At 41.4% G+C, this 21,363-nt stretch overlaps 2 protein-coding genes across 6 annotated transcripts; both read right to left on the reverse strand.

Moving 5' to 3' along the window:
* Window positions 1-1,775: 1,775 nt before the first annotated feature.
* On the reverse strand, window positions 1,776-4,898 carry ccr7 (chemokine (C-C motif) receptor 7). The gene is made up of 3 exons (XM_044027832.1): window positions 4,820-4,898; window positions 3,633-3,682; window positions 1,776-3,026 (listed from the first exon to the last, which is right to left on the reverse strand). Exons 1-3 carry the CDS (start codon window positions 4,833-4,835, stop codon window positions 1,962-1,964), a joined length of 1,131 nt encoding a protein of 376 aa, XP_043883767.1. The 5' UTR covers window positions 4,836-4,898; the 3' UTR covers window positions 1,776-1,961.
* Window positions 4,899-11,593: 6,695 nt separating this feature from the next.
* Window positions 11,594-20,384, reverse strand: smarce1 (SWI/SNF related, matrix associated, actin dependent regulator of chromatin, subfamily e, member 1). Of its 5 annotated transcripts, none has more exons than XM_044027816.1 (10): window positions 20,320-20,384; window positions 18,766-18,809; window positions 18,354-18,452; window positions 16,790-16,870; window positions 16,374-16,505; window positions 16,014-16,185; window positions 13,579-13,751; window positions 13,398-13,499; window positions 11,993-12,254; window positions 11,609-11,895 (listed from the first exon to the last, which is right to left on the reverse strand). In XM_044027816.1, the coding sequence occupies exons 1-10, from the start codon at window positions 20,324-20,326 to the stop codon at window positions 11,696-11,698; spliced, it is 1,272 nt and encodes a 423-aa protein (XP_043883751.1). In that variant the 5' UTR covers window positions 20,327-20,384; the 3' UTR covers window positions 11,609-11,695. The 5 variants fall into 5 exon arrangements, with proteins under 5 accessions (XP_043883754.1, XP_043883752.1, XP_043883753.1 ...); XM_044027815.1 differs by having other exon boundaries at window positions 18,348-18,452; XM_044027819.1 differs by lacking the exon at window positions 20,320-20,384 and having other exon boundaries at window positions 11,594-11,895; window positions 18,766-18,810.
* Between the last annotated feature and the right edge of the window lie 979 nt (window positions 20,385-21,363).

Here is a 21,363-nt window from a genome sequence, read left to right on the forward strand (position 1 = left end):
ACTGGTCGAGTTCTGTCTGCGTGGCAGGAGCACAGACTCCGCCTGACACTCGACTGAGATAACTGAGCTTTTAGAAATGTCCTTTGTGAAGGACAGTGGACAGTGGACAGCTCCTCATCTGTACCCGAGCACACGAGACACACGCAGCCCAGTGAGAGTCAATTTACATCAATAAAACACCAGATTTAGCATTGAAATCAAGACATTTCTATACTTATTGATTTCTTTTCTTTTCCTTTGTTGTGACCTTACTTACTTTGTCTTACTTTGATTTGGACGATTCTGCTGTTTGACGGTGTGTGGACAGATGATGGATGGATCCTGTCTGAAATTCAATTCAATTCAATTCAATTTTATTTGTATAGCGCCAAATCATAACATACATTATCTCAAGGCACTGTACATAGACAACATCAAAGAGAGCAGAGAAACACAACAGTTCACACAATGAGCAAACACTAGGCATCAGTGGAGAGAAAAAACTCTGACAGAACCAGGCTCAGAGATGTGCGGTCATCTGCCTCGACCGGTTGGGGTGAAAGGAAAAATGGGGGATAGCGGAGAGGTGGGGGACAGAAGGGGGGGGAGAAAGGACAAGAGGGAGATGAGGGAGAGACAGAAGAGAGAGAGGGAGACCAGCAGCAGGTACACAACAACTGTATCAGGTTACAAGTTTATACAGTTACTGATATCGACTTTTTAATTACAAAATAATAATAATGGTGACGATGAGCGTAGCCTCCAAAACTGGATCTGGTTCCTGCAACCTGCATGATGAGAATACAGAGAGAGAGAGAGGGAAGGAAGGAAAGACACAAACTAGGGAGAGAAAGAGACAAGGTTAATGACATATAAAAAGTCATAATCATATCCTGAGTGTGAGAGAGTGAATGTGCATGTACCACAGGAAAATCCCCCAGCAGTTTAGTTCTATAGCAGCAGAACTAAGAGATGGTTTAGGTTTCCCTGAACCAGCTCTAACTATAAGCTTTATCAAAAAGGAAAGTTTTAAGTTTAACTTTAAATACAGAGAGAGTGTCTGAAATGTACACACTTGTTTATTCAGTAGTTGTTACTGACTTGAATTTTATCTTCTGCTGCAGTTTGACTGACTAAAACTCAGTAATAATGATTATTAGCATATAATTATAAACCTTTTCTGACTAAAATCCCACTGGTGACATTAGTAACAGGAGGGAAACCTGCTCACATGTCATACATGTCATACTTTACATTACATTACATGTCATTTAGCAGACGCTTTTATCCAAAGCGACTTACAAAAGTGCATTTAAACATTTGGGTACAAATAAGAGCTAGAAGTAAGTAAGAGCTTCAGGTAGAACAAACTATGAAGTGCTAGTCATAAGTGCAATACAATTTTTTTTTTTTTTTTTTTTTGTCGTCTTAGTCGAGGTAGAGTCGGAACAAATGTGTTTTTAGTCGGCGTCGGAAGATGTGGAGGCTTTCAGCTGTCCGGATGTCGATGGGGAGATCGTTCCACCATTTGGGAGCGAGGACAGTGAACAGTCTCGAGTTCTGCGAGTGCCTCTGTGATCCTCTCAGTGAGGGGGCAGCGAGCCGGTTTGTCGATGCAGAGCGGAGTGGGCGGGCTGGGCGGGCTGGGGTGTAGGTACTTGCTCCGTGTTCAGCCATTTAGAATAGGATGTGTGACTTATTCATGTTTACAACCTTTGAATTTAATGAATCTCATTTATTTACAATGCTGGGAAAAAAAAATTTAGTTTTATCATTGAGAAAACAATTATTATAACCATGTTTTTTAGACTTTAATGTAAAAAAAACACTGCAGATTACAGAGCAACATACACACCATAAGTGTGAGATGACTTCTGCTATGTACATGGAACATACATGTTACTGTTGATTTCAGACTCTTCTATGTTTGATTAGACTGTTTAACACCCAGAAACACAAGTCTATAACACCCAGAAACAGCTCTAGGGGGAGAAGGTGGTGGTTGTTTCCGTGTCGTTGGCCGCCGAGCTCCTCCTCCTGCCACTGGTGTACCAGAAGAAACTTTCCCGGCTCACACATCCAAACTCCTTCAGCAGCTTCAGGAGGTCGTGACGAAATTTGACTCCAATGAAGGCATAGACGAAGGGGTTCAGGCAGCATCGCAGGAAGGCTACGCACTGGGTGATATCGGTGGCGTAGAGCAGAAGGTTGTCATAGTTGCAGTCCTCGGTTCCTCCTTGTGCTGTGACCACTGTGGTCCAGAAGAGGACCAGGTTGTACGGGACCTGACACGTCAGAAAGACGACGACCACGGCGAGAATCACCTTTATGGCCTTATGCCTTTCAAAGGTGTGAGACTGGCAGAGGGTGTGGATGATGCTGCTGTAACAGACGCTCATGACGAGGAGAGGAAGAACAAAGCCCAGAACAATCTGGCTTGCCTGGATGGGGACACGGAGCTGGACATAAGTGCTGGAGTACGGGGTGCACGTGATGTTATTGATCGTGGTGTACATCATATCTGGAATGGAGAAGATCAGTGCCATCGCCCAAATGACCACTGACGAGACCTTGCTGAGAAACACTGCCTGGGAGCGGTGGCGGTGAGCGGAGACCGCTTTAGAGATGGCAAAGTAACGGTCCACACTGATGAAGCAGAGGAGGAGCATGCTGCTGTAGAAGCTCACCTTGTAAATGGTGTGCATGGATTTGCACACCACCAGGCCCAGCACCCACTCTGCCATGGAGTTTGCTGCCCAGAAGGGGAGCGTGAGAGCAAAGAGCAGATCTGCAAAGGACAGGTTGACCAGGTACACGTCGGTCATGGTCTTGAGACGCTTGAAGTAGAAGAAGGTGAGGATGACCAGGAGGTTCCCTGCCAGCCCCAGGATGCAGATGATGGAGTAGAAGGTCGATATAAACCACAGGCGGAAGCGGTTGTTGGAGGCTTTTACACACAGCGCGTCAAAATCAGCGTAATCCACGCTGTAGTTATATTCTGAGTAGTTCATGGTAGATGAGGTCTCTCCAGGCTGAGACGAGCAATACTGTAATTACACGTAAACAATAATGGTTCAATAAACAACAACAGTCACACATGCACTGGCTAACACTATATATACACACACACACACACACACATATATAGCATAGTTCATTTTTATCTTATATTTTATTTGACTTTTTCAGATTTCATTAACCTTCAAGGACGCATGAAGTCAAGGACAGTGTTGTAATGTAACGTAAAGTACAAATACTTGGTTACTCTACTTTATTACATTACATTACATCACATGTCAGATAGCAGACGCTTTTATCCAAAGCCACTTACAATAAGTGCATTTAAACATTTAAGTACAAACAAGTCATTTTCTGCTAAAATACTTTTACTCAAGTATCACTTTCAGGTACTTTATACATGACTGGTTAGAAGTAAACACTTTCCCCGACTGCACATGCAGTAAACTCTATGCAAATCTAAATGAAGTTCTACCTGCTTGTCACTGGCCTCTGACACATTTCACTTTGTTCTACCTTTAGTCATCGCTTCTTCAGAGGAAATGGTTGTTGTGAGCAGGAGTCGCTGTGGTCGACTACACTCACACTGTGTGTGTGTGTGTGTGTGTGTGTGTGTTGTCTTAAATTTGACTTACCTTAAATGTCATCCCCAATGTCAGCGCAGCTGGCAGCAGGTTTTGGAGACCTAGAAAAGTCAGCACAGTGTTCAATGAATTCAATGTAACGGTGTATACAAGTAACACTTGGATACAACGTTACAAGTGTTACTTGCAACGTTGTATACAAGTGTAACAATACACATGTATACAACGTTGCAAGTAACACTTGCAACGTTGTATACAAGTGTATTGTTACACTTGTATCAGAGCTGAAACAGGAGCTTGAGACATGAGAAGGTCATGTGATTTTTGTATTTCTTGAAATAATCAGGACTGGTGTGTCATGTGAAGGCAGAAAAGGACTTTTGACTCCGCCTTGTTTCTACAGCAGCCTGAATGGACAAAAACATAAATATAGACGTACATAAAAAATGTGTCAGGTAATCAGGCAATAAGAATATAGTGGATCGTCACAATGCTAGTTTCAAAAAGAACGAGTCTATGGGAGAATTAACTTGAATAAAAACGTGATGAATGAATGATTTCATGATGTCACTTCAGTAAATGATAAAACACGATACATAAGTGGACACCAGTGTGATTGACAGCTGGTCTTGTCCAATAGGAGCCTACATTGGTCAAATAGAATGACTTCCTTTCCGGCACACAGAGGCCACCGTAGTTCCCTGACATGTGTTTGGAAAGGGGGAGGAGTCTCCATTTGTTGTCACTAATTCTTATATACTAGACCTTAAAAAAATCAAAACAGACAGAAAATACAGATGGCAGAGGCTAGTTTGTGTTTAATTTATTATTAAACTGTAAAATAAAAAGGACCAAACCTACTGTATATGTAAAACAGGCACCATCAGCAAGTGTCATCAGCTGCTCTGATTCATACAGAATTGATTATAGTAACGATGGTACATTTGGTACATTTAAGTGCAAATAACTTCTTACAGTAAATGAAATTACTTTTTAATTCTACTATTAAAGTGTTATTGCTCTAAATGTCTGTATCTCCTTTAAACATCTGTCCATTTTTCATCTTATTTAATAAACAGTGTCCATAACAAAACCTGAATCTGATGAAATCAATACAGGAATATTCTAACACATCAATTAGCGTCTAATCATTCGATCGCGCTTATTTTTTGTAGAACATTCACCACAACACACACTTGATCCTTTCATGTAGAGCAGGAGTCTAATGAGGTACTCACCACTGACAGAAACCATGCTGACTGAGCTGCACGCTGCAGGTGAAGCCACTAAACACACACTGTCTGTTTGATCAGGGCTTCCCCTTTAATGAGGGGAGAGGAGGAGGAGGAGGAGGAGGAGGAGGAGGAGGAGAGAAATCAGTTGTCTCGTGCAAACGCTGTCAAACCACAAGCTCCATCAGAAACACAGAAAGAAAATGTTATTATTAAGGTTTACTGATGTGAAACTGCAGCAGCAGCAGCAGCAGCAGCAGCAGCAGCAGCAGCAGCAGCAGCAGCAGCAGCAGCAGCAGCAGCAGCAGCAGCAGCAGCAGCAGCGAGCGCGTAAAGTTAAATGACAAACACTGATTGGACCAAGAACAATCACTTGTCCACATGCAGAGCTGCAAGCCACTCCCTCCTCATCAGCCACTCCCTCCTCATCAGCTCATCTCCACTCACCTGTTCACAGCAGCTGCACCTGATCACTGATCAGCTGACTATATAAACTCCTCTCCACCATGACGTTTCTGCCAGATTGTTCCATGTCATTCGTACGAGTCTCTCCAGCGGTTTTTGGACCGATCCCCCTGTCCCTGACCCGTCTGCTCTGTTCCTGTCCCGGTGATGGACACACCTCCACGGCGATCAGCGGCTTCACCCCACGAAGTAAGTTTACACGATTGTGCCGTCTTAGAAGAGTCCTTGTGAGAAGGTGAAAGATAAAAGTCATTACTGACGGTACGTGTGCTGCATTAGCGTCTTCTCTCGACACGTTACAAGGACGCCATCATGGACGAAGACGCTCTTACGAGTCGTCCTCCCATCTTAAACTGTGTCGGCACGTTCTGTCCTTGAATTTGAGGGAATTGGTCCTGGAAAGTAATTGAAAAGTCTTTTTAGTCGTTATTCATTGTATGTAATTCTATATTTCATCTGCATTTTATTGCGTTTCTTTGGTAAAGCTTTATTTTGAAAAGTCACACTATATTTTGCTTCCATACAATGAACTTTATTGGTTCAGTCGGGAATTTACAAGTTCAGGGTGGAAAGAGAATTTGGCTTGTAACCGGAGGATTGGCAGTTCAAATCCCAACAGGCTGGACTGCCTTGGAGCAAGGTACCCAAGCCTGAATGAAACCTGGATAAAATGGAACGTTTGTGGTTTTAGACCCTGGACACTCACTCCCACTGATAATATACACAGAAGAAAAATGGAATCTATCCACTTAACAAACGGCTCCTGTAATAAAATATGTTTGTTTGACTTTTACAGCGTTTGTAAAGTGTTCTCTCGCTGTAGAGAAACTCAGGGATTTTACGTGCTGACTAGAAACCAGTGTCTGAAGTTCTTTGTTCATCAGCAGCTGCCGTGTCTCTCAAACGTTACATTTCCAGGTGCAGACTGTTCAAAGGTGAGATAAATGAGCTTTTATTTGATTCACTGAGTCTTTTGTAAAGTGTCTGAGACCCAGACCGACTCACAGACATGGTGCTTGATAAAGTCGCTGTTGATGACACTGGTCAACACTAAATGTATTTTCACGTCGTATACTCATGCTCAGCATTACACAAAGAAGGAGTGGCCTGTGCCGGAGGAATTGGAACGCCATCAACAATCCTCTGATAGACAGAGACAAGATTCTCTTCCCACCGCCGCACATCGAGCTCGGCTTGATTAAGTTCACCAAAGCTCTAGACAAGGATGGTGGCTGCTTCTCCAAGATCAACCTCTTTGATGCTCCTCGAATCCATCAGCTCATCAGAGATCCTGAGTTTGAAAACTCAGTGAACGAAGTGGAACTGGAAGCATGGAAGGCTTTTGTTTTGGTCGTGAAGAACTTTCTTAGCAACAACAAAGTCAGGAACTATGCAGAACTTGTCACTAATATGCTGAGTGCTTTCAGAAACCACGGGTGCAACGTGAGCATCAAAATGCATTATTTATTCTCACATATGGATCATTTCCTGAGAATGTGGGATCAATGAGTGATGAGCAGAAGGAGAGATTCCATCAGGACATAAATGAGATGGAGAGCAGGTCTCAGGGACTCTTCTTCTAATGGAAATCAACTGATAATGTCACAAAAATATAATCAATTTAGTCAGAAGATGGAATTTTTCAAAATCAAATTAGCATAAAAACCAGTGGGGGAAAATGGTCCTAATTCAGTTAAAAAAAACAAAACACAGAGAACTTAGAAAAACGTGGGTTTTTTGTAACCCAGTGTAATGTGTCAATCAAACTTTCAAAAAACAGAACTATCCTTTTAACATTGCTGACCACAAACTTTCATCTGTGTGTTTCTGTAAATGTTCTTTCATATTCCAGAAACGGTCTTGTTTTATTGAAGCGCAGCTGAACAACTCTTTGCCCCCCAACTCAGAAGTTGTGCACACCTGTGCCTGCGGTTGTGGTCGCTTGCTTTCACTCGACGCACTGCAAACCGCGCAGAATCAAACGCAGCAAGCTGCAATACCAGGTGCACGCTGCACTCACTATGAAAAGTGATGATTAGTATTTACTAATGTAATCCATACGTAGCACAAATCTCCCGTCAGGAACACGCTCCTTCCTTCAGGGCAGTAAAGCTGAACAATGCACAACTCGACCGTCGGGAACATTCAGCGCTTGTGCTTGAAAACAGGAAATCGGAGCAATTCCCTCATCTCACCACTTCCTGTACCTGTACTGTGCAAAGGACAAACATACAGTGTGCAGCAGTCGGTGTTTGACACAACCAGCCTTTAACAACAAAGTGATGTCCAATGTTTGATCAATCCAAACATTTTTACTTGTTTCTTACCTGCTGTGCACTACACTCTGTTTCCCCAATCTCAATCTCAAAGTTGGTCCAAAATGCCACCAAGAAACATTTTAATATGACACATATTCACTGATGATGGATTTGCATCATTTACATTTTTATGTGAAGACCAAAATTTACCAGAGCAGCATTTCTTCAGGTATCTTCAGGCTAAATACTTCCCACGGTCTCACGGTCTTCATGTAAAGGAGCAATATCACAGATATATGCATCACTTCTGAATTGTTGTCCTCTAATGTGGGACATGGGAAGGAGATGTTGGACAAACGATACCAGAGGACACGTGGACACACCTCTTCTCTCTGTATCAGACATGGTTAAGGTTGTTCACATTATTTATTTATAATATATAATCTAGGACCGTAATCGTCATTATAGATGGGTTTGAGTCACTTTAGTTGTTTTTGTATTTGTGTATAATTACCTTTACGTGTTGTTACTGGGTCTGTACAGCGTGAATGTGTTTGTGGGGGTGCCACCTGGATGGGGGGGGGCAGGGTTCACAACTTGTGTAATAAATGCTTATATAAATATTGCAGTTCACACGCACGGTAGAATAAAAATAAAACAAACACGTATAATGCAAGGTTAGAATAGTTTGGGTCATTAGTCTTGGTTTTTATTTTGTTTTGACTTTTTGTTCCATTTTAATTTGCTTTTAGAGCGAGTTTGTTTAGTTTTTTGTAATACGGACAATTTGCCAGGTGCAAGATTTAAAAATACTTTTACTTTCTACCCAGTAAGTAAAAGTATTTTTCAAAAAAAAAAATACACTTCAAATGAAAGCAGCTGAGGAAATACCTAAGAATAAAGAAACGCTCATAATAGATACATATACACAGTGTGTGTGTGTGTGTGTGTGTGTGTGTATAAAGGCAGACATATCAGAATAGTCTGAATTAAAGCTGCAGTGTGTAACTTTTGCTGACTGTGATGATGTCATTATTCTGCGTCTATTCCGTCTTCATCTTCATCAGGCTGTGTCCTTCATCTGAAAATAGGCTCTGTCAAGCAAAACTATCAGACCTGACTGAGGGAGCGTTTGTGTGTATACAGCAGCAGCGCAGTGCTGGGTGGAGACAATTCAATTAGCAGGTTTTCTGAGCAGTAAATTTCACGTGACCAAGGCGCCACAATAATGGAAAACAGAGTCGCGTGGAGCTGATAGACTTCATCGTCGTTGTGTAAGGGACATTTGTTTCTATTTAGAAAAACAGGATCCAATTAAATAAAGATGGAGATAAATGAATAAGAATTAAATGATCGGTCAGAGTAGAAAAGCTATTCAAAGCACATGCAACCTCAGTAAACTACTTCAATTACTTCAGCTTCTTAAAAGTGAACATTTTCTGGTTTCTTTGCTTCATATAAGAAAGAAAACCATTAACGCTGAATCATTTCCAGGTTTGGTAAACGCTGATCGTCATTTTACCGACCAAACAAGTACTCGATTGATCAGGAAATGAATCGACAGATTAAACACAATTCCAATTCTATCTTCAATTCCTCTGGAATAGTCACGTTTAATATGTCACGAGATTATTGGCAGATATTGGCTTTTTGATAGTTAAGTAATATCGAATATTGGCAACCACGTCAAGACCCGTCATTATGACTCGTGACTGCAATGGTAAGCTGAATGGATTATACTTTATAAGATGGATTATAAAGTGTGACGACACAAACAGGAAACTTGTCTAGGGTAGAAAAGTTTATTGGTATAAATATGAAAAAGGAAATTCATAGTAAGACTGCGTGTTTATGACTTCAAGCTCTTTTACCACCACATGAAAATCCATGTTTAAGCAAACCTGGTTACACTGTGTACACAATTACGGTTTCATATTTTATTGAATTGATTTTTTACTGCTGAAAATTGCAATATTGACAATCGCACAGAGAGAATTGTTCTAAGCGTACTGCTTTTGATTTGATTGACAGCTAGCAAACTTGAGAACAGAGTATTTGAGTATTGCACTGCACTGATGATCATGTGATCTACATATGAACAAACTGAGCCAATACACAAGTATGATTTAAAAACTGATAATAATAAATAATAAAAAAGAACTACTTCTAATGAATACAAACTCCTGAGACAATACTGTCACTGTAATACTGATATTTAACGCTCACTCAGCTCCAATTTATTCTCATTATTTTGAAATTGCCACATGCAAAAGCAACAATGACACAATAATACAAAAGACAAAGTTAATATAACACTGAACAACGTTTGTTTGTGTCATGTGACACGAGCTCAGTCTCCGTGGGCAAAGATCCAGGCCGTGCCAGACTTAGATATGTGTCGATATGTGCTGGAGAACGAGAGGAAACGCTCGTCTGGGGTTTGATTACATGGCAAATGAGGCCCGTGACTGTTCTAGTGCTTTCACATGGACCTTTGGGATTACTTTAGCTGGCTTCAAGTGCTTTGTACTGTACTGTACTGTACTTTTCAGTCATCTCTACTCGCCACATGCATGTTTTCAAACGGAGGCTGCAACCATACGAAAAACCAAAAAACAATCTGCGAATCCAGTTCCAAACTTTATCTTATTGCTTTATAAAAAATATGGTGTAAACATTTAATAAATATACGTATGACGTGTAAAAAGAGTTGATAATAAGTAGAAACCAGACGTTTATCTAAATCTCAACTCAACTTCTTTCCTGCTCAAAATTCAAGCACTTTCAAAGACCCATGTCTATTTAGAAGGGTTTTCAAAAACCTTCAAGGGCCTTGAAAGTTGTTGTTTTTTCAAATTCACACCCTCCTGTAAACATAAATAAAGGTTCAACAGAAAGTACAGAACGCTGATTCTCTCATCTGTAGTTTGAAGTTTGGTTTGTTTGAGAAAGTAAGAAAACGAGACCGTGTTTAAATAATAATTATTCTAAGTAACCAGGAGTAACCAGGAGTTCACAGCTCGTTACCAACAAAACCCAATCGGCAAAGGAGTCATTTCCAAATATCTGTTTTTGAGCATCCAGACACAGGCTCAGGCTCAGTCCACACGTGATGGATAGTTTTGAAAATTCAGGTTTCCGTCCACATGAAAACGTAAAAACCCGCCGTTGACATATGAACGTGTAGTAATGCAGAGAAAGTGGCAGGACGTACGGATGCAGCGGCCCACGGCTCTTTGCTGTTAGTGCTTTGTACCTGTGCAAGGACAACTTGATTCTTTAAAGTGCTCTCAACAGAACTGACAAACATGAGCAGCTGTTCTGGCAGTTAAACAACAAAAATGACTGCACATGTCAACACCAGTAACACAACTTGCCTCTTGTAAACAAGGACGTCAAACAAAAACTCTTTTAACATCTACACATGTAAAAATGTTCACCCTGGCAAATTAAAATGGAACCAGCGGCATTTTTAGGGGTTCTAAAACACCGGGATAGTGTGGACGGTCGTATGGTTGTAGCTTGAGCTAAAAAACATCATCTTTCTCCTCAGGCAACAACATCGAGCCACTTTTAAAAAAACTGAGATGATACTGCGCAACATACGTGTGTGTGTGTGTGTGTGTACATATGTATACATATGTACACACACACATGTATACATAGATATATATATATGTGTGTGTGTGTGTGTGTGTACATATGTATACATATGTACACACACACGTATACATAGATATATATATGTGTGTGTGTGTATATATATATATATATATATATATATATACACACACACATGTATACATATATATATATATGTGTGTGTGTGTATATATATATATACATATATACACACACACACACATGTATACATAGATATATAGATGTGTGTGTGTGTGTGTGTGTGTGTATATATATATATATATATATACATATATATGTGTGTGTGTATATATATATATGTTTATATATATATACATACACACACACACATATATATGTATATATATATGTATATATATGTGTATATATATATATGTATATGTATATATATATGTATATATATACATATATATATAATCAGAGGATGGAAGGCCACGGGCCACGACAGCCTCACAGAGTTGACAGTCAGGTGGGTGCTGTGGGTGCCGTGCTGGACTCAGTGGGCTGTTCTGGTTCTGCCGGGCCCCTCTGAGGGCTCACTGGTCGGGGCGTCTTCTGTCTGTGCAGAGGTGGTTTCTGAGCCTGTGTTACTGTCACTGGTTCCTTCCTCCATGGCTCCCTCTGGGACGCTCTCCTTGTCCTCTGACGCCCCCTCCTCACTATGAGCCTCAAGCTCCTCTGAGACCTTTGGCTTCCCTGAGTTAATTAAAAAAAAAAAAAAGACCATGATGAGAAATCACAGGAGCCCACATGGCAATAAAATGATTGACAAGTAAAGGCAAGTGTGGTTCACCTGGTGCGTCTGTGGCGCTGGATTCCGGGTCCTGGCCTTCCTTGTTGCTACTATCGCTGCCAGAGTTTTGCTGGGACTTGTTGCCATGTGTTGCACAAATGTGTTTTTCTTCTTCTGCTAAGATGCAGGTGGGGGCCTCTCTCGCGCCGCGCTCTCCTGCGTCCTTCTCGCGTTCTGCCATGCGTTTGCGGGCTGCCTCCTCCGCTGCAGCGATCTCTGCAGAGATCTTCTCCATGTCCACCTCCACCTTCATACAGCACAGCTGCAGAGGATGACAGGGAAACATACATACATATTCAGACATGAAAGATGATTTGCATGTAGACCTTATTTTGTGTAGCCTGACGCAAGGGGTCGGTTTAAGCGAAAGACTTTAAAGGAGCAGGAACGTTTTCATCATCAGCCACAAACAGGAGCGGAAACGCTTCGCTTCAAATTGAACAAATCCAGCATTTCATTTTGTGGAGAAATAAACCTACAGAAGATCATCTGGTATCGGAGAAGTGGCTACGCTATGAAACGCTGCTAAAAACATTCAGCTAATCATGATGTTGGCTGTAATTAAAACAGTGCTCCCGTGTTATTAACAGATGCCACACAAAAGGAAGTTGAACCCCCAAAATAAGGTCTACAACATGTAATGGAATCAAAGGGACAGTTCAGGTTCTGTGACCCCCACCTCACTGACGTGTCTTCCAGCAGGGACACACAAAAACTACTGACTATATCACTACTGCTGCTTTTCCTCACACCGAGGAAATGAGTTATGTTGTGATGAGCTGTTGAAAATCCTTCGATCACAAACTCTCCAAACAAGGCAACAGCAGACCCTGTGAGTTGAAAACGCTGCTTTTCTCCATGGACTTTGGTGTGGGAGAGTGAGACGTTCACAAACCAAAATATCGCATACTGGAGTAGAAGGTGTAGATTTTTGTTATCTAATCCAGTACTTTCTTCTACTGCAGCCCTCAGCGAGGCTCACAGAGACGATGCCTTTAATGACCTTGGGCTTCATGTATGCACTAATTCATCTTTGTGAAGGACACAAAGTAACAACATGTTGTAACCAAGCACAGGGGTCACTACATGTTCAGTCTTGACGTCTGATTCCCGTCAGTGAGCGCACGCAGCTGTGTTGAGGGTAAATGGCGCCGCCTGTTGTGAGCAGAGGACAGTGCGGCCAACTGCACAGAGCTGCAGCTCATTTCAAAACAACAGTTACTATGAGGGCCACAAATTGTAAACGATGACAGCAACGTGAGTGCCAGAGCATGTGGATGGAGTTAGCAGCAGCTGGTGGCTGTAAGACAGATGTAGGCGGGCACACAACCAGAGCTACACACTGTACAGTTCAACACGCCAAATCAAGCTTGCGTGCGAGGAAGCGATGACCGAGATGCCGTACCCTTTTCAGCTCATTTGTGAACGACTCTGTGGCTTCTATGAATTTTCTTTTCTTGTCCTGGTGGCGGTCTTCAATCTGAAGCAACTCAGCCTCCAGCTTTCTCTGCGATACAAGACGCACGCCACATTATTAACCCGTTAAATGCATTATGCATTATGTGGTGACCGTGGTGTGGTCATACCTGGTGTACCATTAAAGACTGGACCTGGCGTTTTAGGACCTGCATGCGAGCCGTCGTCACAACCGAGCGCACGTCGGGGACGACGCTCTCACTGAGAATCTCGCTGATCAGACGGTGGTTGCGTTGGAAACGAGCTGCAGCCGAGTGCTTTGTGGAAAACCCGTCGTCGTAGTCTGAGGATGTAAAAAAGTTCCATGTGTTACATAATCACTAACACACAACAGCACAAATGACACAAATACTGCTAAGGCACTGTAAACATGCGGAGGATGTTGCTCAATATTTACAGTGCTGCACTTAAATAGAGGCCACTATTTCAAAATACATCGTCAAGCAAAGCAAAACTGTTATTGTGAGGTGAATTTGGGACAAGCGCTTAATTACACCCCGACTGTGTGTGGACAGAGGTTTTGAGATGGACTCGGCAATCTTCATTTGCCAAGAGAGTGCTCGTCTTTGTCTTCAACGTACACTTGTTTACCATTTAAATCCACCATGACAGTGACGATGATGACAGGATTCAACCTGCACTACTCTTCATCCTCTGTAGTTTCGTTCTAATCCGATGTTGTTATTCTTCATCAAACAGACATGAGAGATCTTATTTATATGTGCAGGTCAACTAATTATAAATGATAGATTATATTTACAAGAGCAAGGGAAAGAAAGTCACCTAAAGACAAACAACAACCAAATCCAAAAAAATGTTCTTTACCTGGTATTATTTTTCAAAGAATATACAGATTATTGAAATATTTGCAGAGCCATCTTAGATGTTAACGGCAACTAAAATAAATTCACACACAGCAAATTGGTGTGTAAAAGTTTATTGTGTTGCTTTAGCTGTAATTAATGTGACACTGAAGACATAAAAAATCTTCAATGAAGTCAATGAATTCATATCTAATTGCTAATAGTTATGATTGACGGTATTTATCTGGTCATTCGATAAAGGGATAACTATATATATATATACGTATATATATATACATATAACTTATCAATACAATTTGAAAGAAAGTCCAGTAGAGAAAGAAAGAATTCTTACAAACTAACCTATAACAACAGTCCTTTTGTGTTTACAATGATTTACAATAATTCCTCCAGCTCCGTTTGTATTCATCACTGGGTTCCTCTCTCACTTGCACCACACAGTATAGCGTGTGCGGCGCGTCTTCGCGGCTTTGTTGTGGTGTAACTGTGATACAACAGCTCTCAGTTGTGCGTGAACATGCTGCTGCTGCTGTGCACGCATGTGGGCACCGTGGAAACGTTCCAGAGGAACACAAATCTCATCTGCCATGATGGGCAATGTTCAAGTGTGTAAAGGTGCAGTGACACCAGAACAGGAAACAGACAAATACCTTCTGAAAGTAGAGTGTGAAATTTAACATGCTAAGTTTACTTTAAATGTTAGTGCACGATTAATGATGTTTGCATTAGACTTTAGTAAAACATTAGTGAAATTACAGGACCACCCGAATCCCTAAGTCCACATTTAAAACACATTAGAACAGGATGTGAAATGTCTCACAATGATTCGAGAGGTCGTTAAACACAAACTGAAACAGGGACGAGTTTGACTTGACGTTATCTCTTTCTATAGATTGAATTAAGCCTATAATCTAGGTTTGTATACTACTTAGAAGTTTGTTCATGTAAGTATTTATTGATTCCATACTCATTGACTGACTTTGTACAGTTTAGCAGCTAATTTGACTGTGTATTTTATTATTTAGAAGAAAAATCATCAGTTCCTTTTGTGGCCAGTGAGTTCTAGCGCTGTTAAAAATGCTCACGTGCACATGTGAGTGGAGTTGTTGTTAAATATAGAACAGGAGAAACAGAAGACAGAGCAGTGAGGCAGCAGCTTAGAGAAGAATTTCTTAATAAAACACACACTCTGTGTTTCTACAGCCACCTGGAGAGCTAAGTCTTATTTAATCACTGACGTACGTGAGAAGCACTTCTGATATGTTTCTAAAAGGCCACTGGTTTTATCTGTAGTTTTCCTGTGCATCATTATCGTCTGTAACGTGGCCAGAGCACAGACAGACAGACAGACAGACAGACATGCATCATTTCCTTGAGGTGGGTGTAACTCAAACCTCGTCCTCTTTTTTTCGACTTGTGTGTCTCACGGGTGTGTGCATGAGTTTTTGAAATAACAGGACTTTTAACTTAAACCAGTACAAAGCCTAACAAAAACAATAGTTAAAAACAGATTTTGTTTAATTTTGTAGCTTAAAAACAAAGGAATGGTGTTTTCAAGCTAGTGTTAGGGCAAATGTGGATGGTTGCAGCAGTGAAGGAGAAGGGAGAGAGACACTGTTGTCACGTGTGATCGTTCTACTGTCGTTCTGCTGTCGCTCTACTGTCGTTCTACTGTCGTTCTGCTGTCATCACAACCCTCGCATTTCGCTGTGCAGCCTTACCATCTGGATCGTCTGCCGGTTGAATACTCATGTACGGTTCACCCTTGTCCAGTCTGGACTGCCTCTGGCGACTCTCCTCTTCCAGAGCCGCCTCCGCTCGGCTTTTGGCATTGACATAGGCCAGGTAGGCTGGCGAGTTGTGATAGGCCTTCAAACTTTCGTTATACTCAATCTACGGTGGAAAAGACGACAGGAATGACAAGGACACACTCAACACGTCGACCAAGCACAAACACAAGTTTATTCAGGACTGTTGGGAGAGGGAGGAAAGGGGGAGGGGAGGAACCCACAACTGTCACCCACTGTCTACTGGTCACCCATCAGAAACCCCCCATGAACACCTGTGGTAAAACAACCAACCTTCTCTGCTTCGTAGTCATTCAAATAATCCTGTTTCTCCTCATCAGTGAGGTCCCTCCACATGCCACCGATTATCTTCCCAATTTCCCATAGCTTCAGATCAGGATTGGAGGCTTTTACTTGATCCCAAACCTGGTGATGAGAACCAGACATGGGTGTTGGGTTGGGTTGGAGGGGCTATAAGTGGTTATCTCTGTGCAGAGAGGTCACAAACCAGAGGAGGCCGAGTGCTTTAAGCTCCATCTCCAAGGGGGTAAATCCCACTCTGTGATGTGGACTGTCCTAGCTGAGTCCTAAGTCTAAGTCAGCTCAACACCTACCTCCATAAACAACCATTAGAGTCTGTCAAACAAATGTATCTGAAGAGCAAATCTGCCCCGTGTTCCAGCACATGATGATTTAAAAAGTGTACTTACCTTCCGACTGTATCTCATATATGGCATCAATGGCTTATCAGGGGGCTTTGGTGGCTTTGGGATGTTTATTCCAGAGGAATTCTGATAATGAAAGAAAACGAAAAAACACCTTAAGGCATAAACAAATGTTTCAAAATCAGTTTAACATGTCACGTGTATAATTGCTTTAAAATAAACATCCTTTGGTTTTTGTGGCCTTCCAAAATACCTTTGAAATGGGCCACCATCTTGCCCCGCAACGTTTTTACACCAGCCCCACGACTTACCACGCAAACAAAAAAACAACAGCTCTCTCTTTCTGCACAAACCAATGTGTGTGTCGACATCTCTGCTGGTATGCAAAGACAACTGGAGTCGAACGGAAACGAAAGACCTTTCGGTTTTCGTAGCCTACAGTTTTCTATGTTTGTATATCGGCATGATTAGACAAACCAGAGTGTTCAGAAGTCGACTCTGAGCACTGCTATCAGCCTGATACTGGTCAAAATCACGAGATGGGAGACAGTGCTTACCCCCTAACAACTAACGACATTTGAACTCAACTCATTTGTCTTTTAAAATAACGGTTATGGCTCGGCGGTAAGCGCAAGCGGCCCTTTATAAACTTAAATAATTATAAATAATAGTTGTAAATAGATGTAAAAGTACTGTATCAGTCTGATATCAGTATTGGAAGATTCTCAAGTTTCTAGTATCGGTATCAGACATGAAAAGAGTGGTCGAGTGGTATCAAACCATGTCTACAAATGACTCAGTACTTACCTTTTTGGAATGCAAAGGAAAGGTGGACTGATTACAGTAATACATAATACATGTGGGTTCCAAGTATTAATGATCAGCCTCCTTAACCTCTAAAAGCCCCAGTTGGCCTCTAAAGCAAAGGAAAGGCCTCAAAGGGGGATTTGCTGATGTATCACTCTTCAGTCTCACCATTAGATGTCACTAGTTCTTACACACTGGACCTTTAATTAACTCGATTTAATTAATGACAGTTTGAGGTCGTATACAAGCAAGAGCCCCACAGACTACAACAAAATAGCAGTGGAAGTAAATACAAAAAAATCTCACCTAAGCTGAGATTTACCCACTGTGAGACACAATGCCATTATCAGAGTCAGCCAACCACAGCTTACATGCAGCGACAAAATGACTGCTCAGCAGCCAGAGCCATGCTGAGCAGCGAGTGTGTGCTGCCATGGCAACACTGATGGCATGGGTTACTGAACGTGGCTGTCAGAAATGCAGACTTTGAAAGGCAGGTGGTATTAGATTACACACAGATGGACTCTTAGCTGGTCTGCACCATAAAGGAGACACTAGAGGGAGCTTGGAATGATGTGGTTTTTGTTATACTCAATCTCTTTGGAATGAGTTCATAAGACTTTCATGCTGACTATTCTGTAATGTCTGCTCTTTGAGGCGAGGAAAATGCTCATTCTCTTTACTGTCAATCTTCTGCATAGTCTTCCTTTGACGAAACAAGCTAACTCTTGTCCAGTTTTCCCCACTTGTGCCACTTGTGCCCAACACTTTCCATCGTCTACGTTCATGTTCATACCGTTACCCGACTGTTGCTGCTTTGGCTCCCTCCCAGTCTGTAGTTGTTGTAGGCCAGGTGGCTGTATGGGTTGTACCCGACAAACCCGGGAGTGTTGGGCAATTGCTGATGGAGACAAATGAGACAACAAACACAAATGAGAAATGACATAAAAGAAGGAGCGGGAAAAGCCAAAAATCAAAAGAAAACAATGAAGGAAAGCTGGGAAAATGAGCGCTAACTAGCATTCATGCTGGAGCTGCAGAGAAACAATCCTTTCAGAAGCAGTGTTGGATCAGCACATCACTTTGTGTTACCAACAGTTCTTATAATATGTTTTGTTCAAATTACTGTACTGAGTACTAAAATGGAGTCTTGAAACACTAACATCAGCTTAATTTTGGATACCACGTCAATATTTGGCGTTGAAGGTACTTACAGTTGTCGGGGCTGGGGGAGGGGGAGGGGCATAGGATGGTCTCTCTGTTACAAAAGAAAAATTCCAAATTAAATATCTGCATCAGCTCAGAGAAACAACAAACTAATAAGTCCTAAATAAAACTCTAGTAGTACAAGTACTTGATATAGGGAGGAAAACAAAGTGAGCTCAAACAACAATGAAAACCTTGTGTAATTCCAGTCCATGGATGACAAACAGCACTTTTGATTTCATATATGAAAATATTATTGTATATACTGTACAATAATATTTTACTACTGTACATACAGTATATAAGAGTACATATACTGCGTGTGGCTCCCCCTGCACCAAAGTCCATAGAGAAAATCAGCTATTTTACGTCATGGCACACCTGTCTCCATCACTAAGTTCAAATGTGTGACACAAACTTACCAAACATGGCAACAATAGACCAGCAGCTCCTGTGTAGCTGTGAGCTAAAAAAAACCCTGAGGTTTCCAGGCAGACACGGCTGTCTGAAGGTAAGATAAAGCAGCAAATCTGAAGATTTGATTTGGTTTTATTAGGTGAGCCTTTACTTAAGTGGTTAAAATCTGTGTTGGCTTCATCTGTGTTGATAAGTTGTCAATTCTTGATACAACACGCTTAAAAAAAACTGAACTATAACTTCAATGTTCTGTGTTGTGTAATGAAATGAAAAATACAATAAAAATGTTAAATTCCTCACCACCACAGTAGAATGTAGTATTCTAAATGTTCTCTATTAACTAGTTACGAGCTTTAACTGCATCGTGTGCATAGTGCTTTTGCCCTGCGTCCTTTAGCAATACACCTGTCGCATTTCAACTACACCATATCGAGATTATTCGTAATCGATTGATCTGTCGATTATTTTCTCAATTAATCGAGCATTTGTTTGGGCGCTAAATAATGACCCTCTCAAATGTCTTGTTTTGTCCATAAACCAAAATCTTTCAGTTTGAATGATTTCTTTGTCAAATGGAACAATGACCCTGCTAACACTTAATGTTCAAAGAATGTTGGCCCATAGTTTTACCATAGTTAGAACTAACCATAGGAAAACACACCATAGTTTTCCTATGGTTAGTTCTAACCATAGGGAAACTAACCATAGGAAAAACAAATGTTTAGAGAACGTCCCCTCTGGGTTATATGTTGAGGGGAAACCATTTGCTTGTATTTTGATTTTATTTCTTATTTTGTCCAGAGGTTTGAATGTTTGTTTTTCTAAAAGTCTTCGAAACCAGAAAATATTCACATTTAACAAAAAAAAAAGAAATATATGAGAGTTTGTTTTAATTGCTTAAATGCAAACAAACAAACATCTAAAACAGAATAGTCGATTATCCAAATAGTTGACGATTATAACCGGTACACAGTGGAAGCGGCTACTTCAGCTCTGCAGACGTTCTTTGAATGAATAATGTTCATATTGCGTCTCATAAACGTATGAAAACGCTATGTCCTGATTATGTATTTGATGACCATAAAAGACAAAGCGATTCCTTAAATGTCGCACTCGGTGAAAACGCCCCCTTCCCGGGTCCTTACTTGACATCTGGGAGGAGAGGAGACGGTCTCAGTCTGATCCACTCATTGGTTCTGTAATGAACACATTTCACTGTATGTCGTGTTAATAACATTAGTACGTGTGTGTGGACATCACAGTGGTTTATAGAGGACACACAACAAAGACATGCCGACTGTCACATAGCAGCTTAGCTTCGGCACTAGCTGTAGCATCGTCTGTGGAAATTGTGGATTTAAGTCGCAAACCACTTCACATGCGTGTATTTTATTAATACACTACAACACGTTACTTGTTAATGAATGACTTATTGAATATAGTAAAACGTGATATAGTCGATGTCAGGGCTCTTTCCTCTTTCATTTGGAGCTACATTTGTACGATACCTGAGCTAGTTAGCTAGCGTTAGCAAGTAGCCGTGCTAGCGATGAGTCAATAATGTCATGTCATGTCAGTTGTGTCTCCGCGCGTGCACTGACCTGTCATGGAGCGGAACTATGCACCTTTAATAGAATGCATTTCATATTGGTGTCGACTAATAAACTGCTAACTGGTGACCTAGCGTAAATGACATCTGAGATGTTAGCATGCAGCGTCAAGTCAAAGCAGCACGTGAAGGTAACCACACATTCAAATGGATTTTAATGATGATAATGAGCTTAGTGTGCTAAAGAAGCACACTAAGGTGATGGCCAAAACAAAAACAAACAAAAACTCACCCTAAAAGGTTAAGTCTCACCACAGTGTGTGTGTGTGTGCGTTGTGGCTTTGACAGGGACGGCTAACCCGCTAGCTTCAGAGAAACGGTCCCCACAATAAACCAATGAAATGGGGTCCACTCGTAAGATTCCTGCAGAATCTTCCAGAACTGCACCCCCACCCTCTCCTCATCTCATGCCTCGATGCTGATGCTTATCGCCCTCAACTGTCACTGCTGCAGCCTCCATCCTCCTCAAGGACAAGGTATAACACCGGCACACAGCGACAGAACACGGTGATACATGTGTCCCCAATGTGGACAGGTTTTACAGACAGAGAACAAAAAACTACGTGTCACATACCCACAG

The sequence above is a fragment of the Solea senegalensis genome, linkage group LG6 (genome assembly GCF_019176455.1).
Source record: "Solea senegalensis isolate Sse05_10M linkage group LG6, IFAPA_SoseM_1, whole genome shotgun sequence".
Lineage (NCBI taxonomy): Eukaryota > Metazoa > Chordata > Actinopteri > Pleuronectiformes > Soleidae > Solea > Solea senegalensis.